We start from the raw sequence: 12453 nt of genomic DNA, 5'->3' as shown, positions 1-12453 counted from the left end.
AACTTGTTCTCGTGTTAATCAAACTTGAACAAATTGATCTTCTTAATTAAAATAAACCGAACAAGAGCCCTTTATAGCTTATAAAAAGAAGTTGGGCTTCTCTACTTAAACTTGATGAACAAACAAAACCTTTGGGCTGACATCACATATAAATTTATTGTCGGATATGTCTCGGGTCGAAACCCGTTTGATGGATCCGGCTCCTACCGAATCATTTCAGACGGGGAGAAGGAACGAGAGAGAGAGACAGAGGAGAGATCATCGGTGAGGAGAAGGCGAGCAATGGATTTGAAGAAACGGCGAAAGGTAAAAAAAAAAATCTCGGAATTAAAGTTTATGGTTTCATAGCATTCGAAATTTTACATGTTTCGATCATTCTTGTGCAGATTTTGGAGAAGAAGAAAACGATTCATGACCTTATCAAAAAAGCTTCTTCCATTGTCGATCCTCTTTCTCCGTTTGATTCTTTCCGCCGTTACCAAAACAATGGTAATTTTTTTGTTTTTGCTGCTGCTCAATTTGATTTCCGCCAGTTAAACTCTTTTAAGGTATTACAATTGTTGATGATTATAAAACATAATAATGAGGTAGATACAGTGTAAGTTTGAATTCGTTCTGTTTAACATAGATAACATGGTTTTAGATTAAGTTATGAATCCTTTCTCATGCAGACTTTGGTTATTTATGATCAAGTGTGCTCTAATTTTTGCTTATAAGTTGTTTTCAGGGATTATACTTGGTTTGGTTTAAATTCACAGAAAGAGTCTCTTGACATGGAGATAACTCTGTGTTTGTGTGGTTTTTACAACTTGTAGATTTATCTGTGTACCTGGAATCTGGCCGTGGAGATAGACTTCCCTCATCTGTGAAGCAGTACATTCGAAATCTCTTGAAGGTAAAAAGGAGAATGAAGCAGGATTAAAATGTTCTGAACATATACTCTTTAGGAGTTTCGTGTTAATTTATTGTTTGTGCATGATGTTTGTAATTTCACAGACGAACATGGAAGGGTTCTATGGGTCTGATTGGCCAATACAAGCAAAGGTGAAGCGTAAGGAGATGTCTTCTGCAGACGCACATTATATATTTGTGCTTGAGATGCGTTATGGTAAAGAATATGAGACATCTACTCGGAGAACTTGCATGCAAGGGTGTAATCAGATAGCTGGATTTGTGCATTACCGGTTTACTTTAGAGGAAGAGATACCTGTCCTTTATGTGTATGAAATACAGCTTGAATCCCGGGTTCAAGGAAAAGGACTAGGAGATTTTTTAATGCAGTTGATTGAGCGCATTGCTTCTAAGGTTGATTCCAAAATTGGCCTCTCATATTCCCCTTTTTTTTCAGTATTGAAGGCACTAGCTTTCGTTTTCAGATTCATAGAGCTTGCTGATGGTATAGATTGTGTTTTTTTTTTCTTGTTCTTCTCAGAATCGGATGAGTGCTATCGTGCTAACTGTTCTAACATCCAATGCATTGGCAATGAGTTTCTACATGAGCAAGCTAGGGTAAGATGTAACCTTTTGGAAGATGATCTTATTGCATGTAGCAACTCAAATGAGATTTTCTGGAAGTGTTAATGGGTTCCTAATATTTCAATTTTTTGCTATAGTCAGTAATTTGTTTCCTTGAGTCTTTACTTATCTCTTCCAAACATCTAAATTCTCATTCGTTTTTGATACAGATACAGAGTATCAAGCATTTCACCATCGAAAGCTAATCTTCCGGTACAGAATCAGTAGTCTTGCTTTTCATTATCTTTAGATAAGACATTCATGAAAATAACTAGTACAACTTTTTGTTACTGCAGACTTTCTCGGCGAAGTATGAGATACTTTGCAGAACATTTGATTCTGAAGCTAAATCTGTATTGAAGGTAGGTCGTTTTGCTGCATCACTCGCATATATGACAAAACAGCTGATCGAATATGCTTCCTTTGCTTTCTATCTTGGTCTTGTATTGAAACTGTCATGTTTGCATATTTTTCAAGAAGAACGACGAAGAACCTACCAAAGATTGAGTATCAATAATGGAATAGCACAAAGATTCACGGTAAGTAAGTTTCCACTTTGGTCTACTGGAGATATCAACAATTGTTTATCGTTCAGTTTTCTGAAAACATTTTGCTTGAATCTGACAGACAACATGGGGTTGTGATAGGATGCAGTGATAAAAACAGACAGATCCGATGTAGACTTGGTTCCTCTAATTGCTTTTCACACCAGAAATAGAGATACAGAACTCCAAAAACGCCTAGCAACTAAACAAGACCATTGAAGTCTTTTCGATTGCTAAAATGACCATTTTTGAACTCCAACCTGAGTTCGCGCAACAAATCAGTCGTTTGCCACCAGCTGAAATTATGTTTGGTAAGCTGCGAGTACTTAGGAGAGATTGTATAGAGTTTTATAGATTAGGAGGAATTGGACTTATTAGAGTGAGAACAATTCTTGAACTGGGTTTCTAAGTTGTTTATGAATCAGAGAGATCACTTTGATATCGTTTCCTGGTAAAATTGCGATAAGTGCGTGAACCTTAATTTCTTGTAGACAAATGTGAGAAAAAAATATGAAGTTGCGTAATAGAGAAGGAACTTTAAGGACCTCCATATACCTCCATATATCTTTCATCTAAATAAATAGGGGAAAAAACTCTTTTTTTTCTTTTTAATATATATAATTGGGGAGAAATTCAGAGAGGGATGATTTCAATTTTATTTTTAAAAGTATTAAAAGAATGAAACAAAACACATTAAAGAGAGGAGGAATGGGGGTGATCTGGCCATATCAAAATTGTGGCTCTTATTATAGTGCGTGCGATTAAGTGATACGGTTGTCACATCCGACACCATATGATGTGACTGATTTGCCCATTATCCCAACCATTAATAATCTTTTCCGTTTAATTCTTATTCGGGTTTTTTTTTTTTTTTCTTATTTGGGTTTTGCTTAAAGAGACTAAAGAGATAATGTATTAAATCAACGGGATATGAATTTGTTTACTTCCTTTTCCCATTCCTTTTGCTCGAAATTAGGAAGTGTAAACTGACCCTAATTTAACAGTGTTAATCTAATAAAAATATATTTAACATGAACTTATACACGTTGGCTTGATAATTAATTCGGTTTAAATAAAAAATCTGATCACACCATTATTTAATAGCCGAAAAAAAAACTTATATAAAAGATTATGGTCAATTTATTCATTGTTAATTAATTATTTAATTTTAAATTGAAAACCTATATTAAACCCTAATTTAACCATCTAGTAAAAAAAAATATTTTCAGCCTTAACGAAAAAAAAAAAATTCAAGGTTAACAAAATGAACAACGAGACTAGTTTTTGAGGAAAAATTGTAAAATATCAAGAAAGCAAGTGGGGTAAGAAGTCAGAGACGGATAGAAAGCAAACAAAAAAATATCTTCACAATAATTACAAAAATCTCAATATACCTAATCTCTCTACGCCTCCACCACCACCACCACCACCACCACCACACTTTTTGATCCATTTTTTTTTTTTCCGGATTAGAGAAAGAGAAACAGATGAGACTCTTCGCGTGGTGCTCACGGCCAAGGGAGCGAGAGTGAGTGATTGGTTAGGTTTATTCTGAGCCACAACATGTCTGTACTCTGTACCTTCTCGAAATTTCCATTGATATTTAAAAAAATAAAGATGTGACGTGGCTCATATCAGCTAATATTTAAAATATGGTCACTTGCTCCTTCTGGTACCTTCTCTTCTCTCTTCACTGTCTCCTCTTCTCAACTTTTGTTATTTTCTCGGGAAAAATATCTTCCTGTTTCCGGGAATTTGATTGATTTCTCGAGAAAAAAAAAAAAAAAAGAGCAGAACGTTCTCTCTCTTCTTAGCTTATTTTGTTTTCCCTGTTGTCGTGTGTCGTCTCTTCGATCTGACCGGTGAATCTAATTAGCGGCTTATCAGAATATATTTCAAAATGGCCGCCGCTGAGGTAATTTAACTACAGATTGATGAAGATGAAGCTTATTCGAATTTATACGAAGAGAGATTCTTTTTGTTGGAAGAAGTTGAAGAGAAAGCTTTTGATTTTGATGATGTTCATTGGTTTTTTATTTGCACTTTAGGATCGAAGTGAGGAGGAGCTAAGCAGCAATGTTGAATATGGAAGTTGCAATTCCAATGAAGGAACTAATCCTGAAACCACCAGTCATTGGACTGAGAACGTTCGCAAGGTATATGTTTTGTTATGAGAATTGTGAAGACAGATATTCAGGTTTCTTTACATTTGGTCTGATGACTTCTCTGTGTATTGTTGTTTCTTCAAGGTTAGGAAACCGTACACAGTAACTAAGCAGAGAGAGAAGTGGAGTGAGGAAGAGCATGACAGGTTTCTTGAAGCTATTAAGCTTTTTGGTCGTGGTTGGCGTCAAATCCAAGGTACTTCATTCATGAATTGAAGCTTCATTTTGCTGGTAGATGTAGTTCCGTAGGACCTAAGGCTTGGTTTTGGTGCAGAACACATAGGTACGAAAACCGCTGTACAGATTCGAAGCCATGCTCAAAAGTTTTTCTCCAAGGTCTTGTGTATTTACATGTTCTATAACACAGCAGCTGTCCTGATATGGTTAGTTTGTAGTAATCTGACAGTTATTTTGTCTGATTCATTGCAGATGACTCATGAAGCTGATACTATAAGTGAAAGATCGAATAAGGCCGTTGTGATCCCGCCTCCTCGTCCAAAGCGGAAACCGGCACATCCTTATCCTCGCAAATCCCCTGTTCCATATTCTCAGTCTCCTCCATCTAATTTGTCAGCTATGGAGAAAGGAACTAAGTCTCCAACCTCAGTGCTATCATCTTTTGCTTCAGAGGATCAAAACAACAGATGCTCTTCGCCTAACTCGTCCACCAGTGACATCCAATCCATTGGTGTAACTTCCATTAATAAAACGAATTACCAAGCAACATCCAAGCAGTTCCTTCTCAAAGAGGTTGCTGTCAATGGTTCTACACCAATGTCAAGCATTGTGCTTTTCGGGAAGATTGTTCTTGTCACGGAAGACTCTCACAAACCATCCTCTTACACAGATGATAATGATCGTAAATCAGTGACTGGGAAACAGAATCACTGCTCTGGGATCAAGGATTCGACATTGCACATTGATTCGAGGCATGTTGACACTGATCTATCTCTTGGAATTTGGGAAACGTCTTGTACCGGTTCTAATGCCTTTGGCTCGGTTACAGAAATGTCAGAGAACTTGGAGAAGAATGCTGAGAAACGGTTAAGCTTCTTAGAAAAACAAGGATCCTGTGATCCTCCTGCAAGCGGGTTCAGGCCCTACAAGAGATGCCTATCAGAAAGAGAAGTTACATCATCGTTGTCACTGGTAACTTCAGAAGAACAGAAAAGCCGAAGAAGGGCACGCGTATGCTCCTAGCGCAAGTGCAACCTTCTTGTACAGTTTAGAATCTATTTATGATGATCCGAGAGCATATTGTTTCACCATTGCTGGGTGACTTGGATCATAACATTCCACGAACCAAATCCAAATACGAATTGGTAAGTGATTTTTTACTTGTCTACCACATGTAATTCCTGTAATGAAGTTTCTTCTGTTGTTTAACATCAAGAAGACAGTTCCTTTTTTTCTTCATATACAAACTCAATTTACAGTGTACTTGTTTGGCCACCTATCTATTTGTAACTGTGTTTCAATCTTTAGGTCTGGTTTATGAATGTCATTGGTAACTTCAAACTCTGAGAATCAAAATTTTGTGCAAATACAAGCCCCTTAATTTCTGTGAACACTTACTTAAATATCGGAGCCCTCAAGTCTAATGAAATCTATGATAAATAACAACAATAATTGAAGAATACTCAATCAACACAAGCCTTGCTTATTCTATGTTTCACAGTTGCAAGTCTAGTTTCTCTCTCCCAGTGATGAACTATATCACTAAGCAGCAAAAAAATCTCAGCAATGGCGTATGTTAGATATCTCGTTAACTTATGTATGCCTATCAAAGAACTTCTCTATGAGTACAGAGAAGGTTGCAAAGCCAGCGCAACCTATACACGCAGCTTTTGGCCCACCTGAAACAAAATCAATCCATCCAATGTTTCATGTAAGCACATTTCAAAGTGGTTTAAACTACTTCAACCGAGAAAAAAGCATAAGAAAGATCAAATGGAGAACTCATTATCAAAGAAACAACTATATCTAGGAGACTTGAGTATGGGAATCATGCCATAGGAAATAGATGAAGATAACATCCAAAGTTGAGTTTGTTAACATCCAAAGTCCATAAAAAGATAGAAAGAGATTCACCTCTAGCGGACATTGAACCACCGGTCACACATCCAGCTATAGCGGTGTTTGTCGTATCATGCTTCGCCCTTGCCTTTTTCAGAGAAGTAAAAGGAACAATCAAGGTTTAGAATACAGGAGTCAGTAGGGGAGTTTCCTTGTTTGAGGGGGTCAATAATATAGTACCTTCTCGACAATGCATTCCGCTGCTGAGAAAACCAAACCCATAACCGCAAATGTCTTGCAGGAATTCCAACTCCTTTGCCCCATTTGTTTTGCTGTGAACACAAACTGCTGCCTAGCCGTCATCGTATCATTCGTTATAGGATTATCCAATGCCCCCAAGAACAGACCCATCATCAACCCAAGACCTCCTCCTACACCACCAATTCACAGAGAATGTAAAAGTCAACTAAATATCCCTAATTGTCATTATCAACTTTAGAATAGATTTCTGGTACCGGAGAGCATTTATATGAGTAGCTTTATATCAGAATAGTTTCATTTACAGAGTATACAACAGATTTGATTCGAGATTTCACATTACCAAATCAACTAACTAAATCCGACAATAAGTGCAATATTAAAGTGAGTCATTAACCAGCTCAGAATCATATCAACTATTGAAAATCTAAACACTTTCTCCAAATTTATAGAATGTACAACCAATTTCAATATCTTCAAATCATTCAAAGACACAGTTAGAGCTTTTAGTGATTTTCACTGAAAAAGAAAGAAGCAATGGAGGAATAAAGATCCGAGAAAGAGAGGAGATTTGAACTGACCCATAACTCCACTAGTAACAGCACGAACGGCGCAGTTGTTCCAAACCTCTTGAGCTCGGATCTCCTCGATGGTTGGCATCCGGATCGGCTGAATCTGGGTAACGTTCTCATCAGAGCCCACGGGGGCCGGAGTAGCGGGCGCACCGGTTGGTTCAGGACTTGAATCCGCCATTTTCAAAGGGTATAGAGAGTTAGAATCCGACAAGGGAATATGTCATCAAACGCTTAAAAGTAGGGATTGTAAGAATCAGATCAAGCGTGCGTGCGTTCGCGCGCCTTGAGAGAGAGATAAAACAAATCAGGGTTTATCCCATCCCGAGGTCCTAGGGTTTAAGCCACAAAACTATTACTTTCCTGGCCCATTAGTTCACATATTGGGCCTATATTTAAACTAATTTTTAGCCTTATCGGTTAACGCCGTAGATGCTATTTTAGGTTTTGACTTATGAGATCTAGATTTACCACGTGAGGAGCAGCGAGGTTGGCTTTAATAGCGGAAGAAGTTTGCTATCACGATGTGATTCCGAAGATTACAACTTACCTGAAGAATATGATTGAGCCGTGGTTAGATGGGAGTTTTAAAGCAAACGGGTTTCTGTATGATCCTAAATGGGGAGGTTTGGTCACGAAGCTAGGATCAAAAGATTCACATGCTGATTTTGGGTTCGGTATGTATAACGATCATCATTATCATGTAGGGTACTTTCTCTACGCTATTGCCGTGCTTGGTAAGTTAGATCCTTTGTGGGGAGAGAGATACAGAGCTCAAGCGTACAGTCTAATGGGGGATTTCATGACATTGGGGGAAAAAGGTGATCATTCAAATTCAAATTCTAGTTATCCCCGTTTAAGAAATTTTGATCTTTTCAAGTTACACTCTTGGGCTGGAGGGTTAACGGAGTTTGGGACGGAAGAAATCAAGAGAGCACGAGTGAGGCCGTAAACGCTTATTACTCCGCCGCTTTGTTAGCGCTAGCTTACGGGGACACACATCTGGTGGAGACGGCTTCAACGATCATGACGCTTGAGATACACGCCGCGAAGATGTGGTGGCAGGTAACGATATTTCTTTATCCAAATTATTCAATTGAACCGAACCAAACCCAAAATATTGGTTTAACTATTCTTGGTTACTGATATTGGATCGTTTTTTATCGGTTATATGAAAAACCAAACTAAATAAGGACGCCAAACCAAAACATAATTTTCTTTTCCTAATGAGGATCTATTTTTATTACAGTATTCTCAAATTCAGACGACAATTGTTTCAGTTTGATCACTGTGTTTTCTTTTTTGGTTGGCAGGTGAAGGAAGGTGACGCTATGTATCCTAAAGATTTCACGGCTGAGAATCGTGTGGTTGGTGTTTTATGGTCTACAAAGCGAGACAGTAGCCTATGGTTCGGGCCTAAGGAGTGGAAAGAGTGTAGGCTCGGGATACAGCTCTTACCGATACTTCCGGTGTCGGAAATTCTCTTCTCAGATGTACAATTCGTGAAGGAGCTCGTGAAGTGGGCTTTGCCTGCGTTGCATAGAAACGACGTCGGAGAAGGCTGGAAAGGATTCGTATATGCTCTGGAAAGTCTTTACGACAAAAAAGGCGCTATTAAGAAGATTCAGAAATTAAATAAGTTTGATGATGGAAACTCTTTGAGTAATCTATTGTGGTGGGTTAACAGTAGAGACTGATCTCATGGGTGGTGTTTGTTCATTGTTGTTCGATTTTCGTTTTTTTGGTTGTTTAACTAATGTTGCTTTGTAAAGCAAAAGTTGGTTCATCTCATCACATAATGTGAGATTTTAGACGGTTTCAATGTTTACCCTTGAACCTTTGTCTACATATTTTTGAAAGGAGGGAGTTAGTAGTAATGTCTGCTTCTTTATTCATGTGTCCCAATGGTGATGGTTTTAGCGTTGGGTATAATGAAAAATGATTTAAGTTTTAAGTGATGGAGTTAGTAAACGTTTTTAAAGGAACCTGTCTAGTATTTTATTCACAATGAAAGAATGAATGAATAATCAAATAGTACAAAAGAATGAATAAAATTAGAAGACAAAAGTTGACTTTCATCTAACAATCAAAACTATTCCACACCTCTCAAGAGACAGAGAGAGAGATGCTGTGACCAAATGAATCCCCTCAGGAAGCATCAGCTCAATGTAGAGGGGTTTCAAAGTCAAAAGCTCTGTTCCACCAACTCTAAACAACATCGTACTACTAATTCAGGTTCCAACTTTCATCGTTGGTGAGAGATTTCAGGTTAACGAATGCTTTAAGAGCTTCTCTCATCCACCAGTTGTGACAAACTTCTCTTGCTTCATCCAAACTGACCCATCTGCGTTGTCTAATCTCGGCCTCAGGCCAAAGCTCAAACTCTTGAGAAACAAGGAGAGCAAACATGTATCCGTCGTGAATGATGTTATGTCTTTTGCTTTTGTATTGCCATTTCCCAATCTTTCCTTGAAGCTCTCCTGTAACACCAGCTTCTTCGATCGTCTCTCTCAAAGCTGCTTCCTCCATTGATTCATCCATCTCCCAACCACCTTTTGGGAATAACATTCCTTTGCCCTTTTGAGCACTGATCAGAAGAACTTCGATTTCTGTGGATTCAATCCCATTGACTTCTTGTTTCTTGTATCTGTACGGTACACATCTGCACACACAAAATTTGACCAAAATTTCAATAAGATTCCACACAAAAAAAAAAAAAAAAACAAAGCTCGTCCTCAAATTTTGAATAAATATTCACACGTTCTGACCACCCGCGCGCGGTTAAAAACAGATTCCAAATTGTCGCGGGATTAATAAATAATTAACGGTTTAACGATCTTCTACAGAAACATGAAATTTTAAAAAAAAATTGGTACTTTTGACCACAAAAGCAATACTAAATTAGATTTGATCCTAAATCATTATGAATTCAAACCACGGCTAAGATAATTTTCGAAATTGGGGGTGAAAATTTAGGGTTTGGAAGAAAAAAAGGAAGAGGGGTTACCCGACGACTTGACGATAGCCAGAGGTATCGTAACGCTGCAAATCTCTACCGGTACGAGAGACCAAAGAGACAACCTTCTCGATCTGGGCCGGGACAACCTTCGTGGAAGGGATGCTCTCGAAGATCGGAGATAAATACGAGGCCACATTTGACAAGTTCGAGACGAAAAGAGACACAGAGAAGCCTGTCATTTTGTTTTTTGTTTTGTTTTGTTGAATCCCAATTTACCAATGGATGAACCACGAATTCAGAACAAGAGAGAGAGAGAGAGAGAGAGAGAGTTTGAAATCAAAAAGGCTCTGCTCGCGAATTCGGGAGGATCGATTTAAGGAAGTCTGAGAGAGAGAGAAAGAGATGAAACGGATAAGCAACAAAAAAAATAGAGAGAGAGATGCGAATTTGTTTTTAGGACAAATCTCTTTCCTTTATATGGAACTTCCCACGCGCTTCAGTTCAGGTACCTTTTCGTTTTAACTATTTTTTTTTTTTTTGTTTAAGAAAATTATTAATCAAATTGCTCCATTTCTTCGAAATTATATATATTTCTCCGGCTATTGACTCAATTTTTCCCCGGTTATTTGAGTTATGTTCTCGGTTTTGTTTGGTTTAACTGAATCTGACATAACAACTTCTGTTTTTGTTTTTGGAGATCTGACTGTTATTAATGAGACAATCCCCTGATCTGCACTGTAATAATTAACAATATTTTCGGATTCACAAATGGTAGTTACCATAAATATGATTTATTTTTAATTTTTTTTTGTACACGAGTATTTCGTTGATTTTCTAGAATTTGTTTTTTCGTCAAAGAAAAATCAAACTTAGACATCCTAAAACAAAAAAAAAAGAGGTCAACTCGTAAACAAACAAAAAAAAAACCTCGGCACAGACACGGAAGGAAGGGTGTGTGTAACACGTGAATCATAAGCGCGTGAAGAAGCTGAGCAAGTGGGTTATATATATAGTGACCTCGTTTTTGTTTGTTTGTGGGGTTTGTAAAAAAAGTACTGAGAGAGTGTGCTCATCCACAAACTCGTCCCTGACACAAAACACGGTATTAGGCGATTCCTTCTTTATTTTAATAGTAGTATGTTTTTTTTTCAACATTTACTATTTCTATTAAGTAAATTATATAGTATGACTCACACATTTTGTTTTTTTTTTCAGTGTCTTCTAGAAGCCCAAACTTTGATATAGACGAAAATCTTATTAATGGGCCTAGCTGGCTAGCTCCATGTCTTTTCCATCTTATTGATATTTTTTTTATCTCTTTTAAACAAATTATTATTGGTACTAGAAGGTCCGGCTGGATCACCTTCTTTTTCAGGGAGAGCTAATAATGTTGTTGAATTGTAATTTTTTTTTCTTTGTTGATTTGTAAGTTAATTTGGTCTGGTTTTTATAATGAGTTCATTTTTGTTTCTTTAATATAAACGGAATTCAATTTTGGAATAGTAAGTACTACAAAAGAAAAAAGTACGTGCCAAAAGCTTACTTCTAATATCGTTTTTGTTTGTTTATGATGAATGGTGATAATCAACGTATGCTCAGATATGTGTAGGTAGACTTTTGGCCAAGTAGTGTAATGAAGAAAAAAAACTGCGCAGGTCCTTTCTATTATCCTCCTTTTAATTATTGGATCGGCTGGCGAGATATCTTTTATATTCAGAGTATCTGCGAATAATTCCAATCAATTTCTCAAGCTCATATTACTTAAATATTGGGTTTATACATATTTATATACGTACCAACAATTTTTTTTTTTGGTAAAGTATTACGTATCAAAGTTTAAACTATATACTGTATATACGTACTAAATACCAAAATAGCTGTACCTACAATCTGGTTTACCAGAAACCCAAGTCTTTGATTCGTTGACCAGTATCATCACTTTTTATCTAACAAAGAAAAATCCAGACTCATCATAGCCGTCGGATTATTACTTCAACGGCGCCAAGCTAAAGTGTATCCAGTCGAAGACTCGAAGTCACTTATTTACATGTAAGGTTACCACAAATAGGATTTGTTTGTTTGTTTGTTTTGTTTTGGTAAACTTTACCAACACCCTTTTGCGTTCAATGCACGTCTATGAAAAAAATACTGTATATTATGTGTTCCAAAACTAGAGATGTATATTCTGACTACCCCAAAAGAAACATAATATATAAAAAATAAAAAATAAAAACTAGAGAGTATGTGTTTATACTAAAAAAAAAAAACTCATTGCTAATTTCTATAATTTACAAATTAGTGAATTACAGTGCTCATTTTAAACGTCTAGTTGATAGGCTTGTCACAATTGAATACCGTAAAACTAATTGCTAATCCTAATTCTGTTAGTTATGGATTTATTTGTGGTAAATGCAATTAAAACG

General features: G+C 36.9%; 4 protein-coding genes and 1 pseudogene across 9 annotated transcripts; 3 read left to right on the top strand and 2 right to left on the bottom strand.

The window, feature by feature from the left end:
• Positions 1 to 139: 139 nt before the first annotated feature.
• LOC104775948 (uncharacterized) lies at positions 140 to 2501 on the top strand. Of its 4 annotated transcripts, none has more exons than XM_087508637.1 (9): positions 140 to 306; positions 387 to 489; positions 816 to 895; positions 997 to 1305; positions 1433 to 1509; positions 1686 to 1728; positions 1812 to 1877; positions 1993 to 2054; positions 2143 to 2501. In XM_087508637.1, the coding sequence occupies exons 1-8, from the start codon at positions 283 to 285 to the stop codon at positions 2020 to 2022; spliced, it is 732 nt and encodes a 243-aa protein (XP_087364763.1). In that variant the 5' UTR covers positions 140 to 282; the 3' UTR covers positions 2023 to 2054; positions 2143 to 2501. The 4 variants fall into 4 exon arrangements, with proteins under 4 accessions (XP_087364763.1, XP_087364764.1, XP_087364762.1 ...); XM_087508638.1 differs by having other exon boundaries at positions 152 to 306; positions 2163 to 2501; XM_087508636.1 differs by having other exon boundaries at positions 235 to 306; positions 1996 to 2054; positions 2163 to 2501.
• Positions 2502 to 3392: 891 nt separating this feature from the next.
• On the top strand, positions 3393 to 5743 carry LOC104775947 (protein REVEILLE 7). 2 transcript variants are annotated; one of them, XM_010499918.3, is made up of 5 exons: positions 3393 to 3975; positions 4109 to 4216; positions 4310 to 4421; positions 4500 to 4561; positions 4655 to 5743. In XM_010499918.3, the coding sequence occupies exons 1-5, from the start codon at positions 3961 to 3963 to the stop codon at positions 5423 to 5425; spliced, it is 1068 nt and encodes a 355-aa protein (XP_010498220.1). In that variant the 5' UTR covers positions 3393 to 3960; the 3' UTR covers positions 5426 to 5743. The 2 variants fall into 2 exon arrangements, with proteins under 2 accessions (XP_010498220.1, XP_087364760.1); XM_087508634.1 differs by lacking the exon at positions 4500 to 4561 and having other exon boundaries at positions 3735 to 3975.
• LOC104775946 (mitochondrial import inner membrane translocase subunit TIM22-4) lies at positions 5717 to 7441 on the bottom strand. The gene is made up of 4 exons (XM_010499917.3): positions 7081 to 7441; positions 6482 to 6672; positions 6317 to 6389; positions 5717 to 6081 (listed from the first exon to the last, which is right to left on the bottom strand). The coding sequence occupies exons 1-4, from the start codon at positions 7250 to 7252 to the stop codon at positions 5996 to 5998; spliced, it is 522 nt and encodes a 173-aa protein (XP_010498219.1). The 5' UTR covers positions 7253 to 7441; the 3' UTR covers positions 5717 to 5995.
• Positions 7442 to 7549: 108 nt separating this feature from the next.
• LOC104778769 (glucan endo-1,3-beta-D-glucosidase-like) lies at positions 7550 to 9025 on the top strand (annotated as a pseudogene). The gene is made up of 2 exons (XR_015594649.1): positions 7550 to 8136; positions 8385 to 9025. The product of XR_015594649.1 is annotated as a glucan endo-1,3-beta-D-glucosidase-like (transcript).
• A 19-nt stretch (positions 9026 to 9044) lies between these two features.
• LOC104775945 (nudix hydrolase 4) lies at positions 9045 to 10519 on the bottom strand. The gene is made up of 2 exons (XM_010499916.2): positions 10079 to 10519; positions 9045 to 9733 (listed from the first exon to the last, which is right to left on the bottom strand). The coding sequence occupies exons 1-2, from the start codon at positions 10267 to 10269 to the stop codon at positions 9298 to 9300; spliced, it is 627 nt and encodes a 208-aa protein (XP_010498218.1). The 5' UTR covers positions 10270 to 10519; the 3' UTR covers positions 9045 to 9297.
• Positions 10520 to 12453: the final 1934 nt, after the last annotated feature.

The sequence above is a fragment of the Camelina sativa genome, chromosome 3 (genome assembly GCF_030686135.1).
Source record: "Camelina sativa cultivar CO46 ecotype springtype chromosome 3, ASM3068613v1".
NCBI classification, from domain to species: domain Eukaryota; kingdom Viridiplantae; phylum Streptophyta; class Magnoliopsida; order Brassicales; family Brassicaceae; genus Camelina; species Camelina sativa.
Note: the sequence above shows the minus strand (reverse complement) of the source record. Positions and strands in the feature narration are given on the sequence as shown.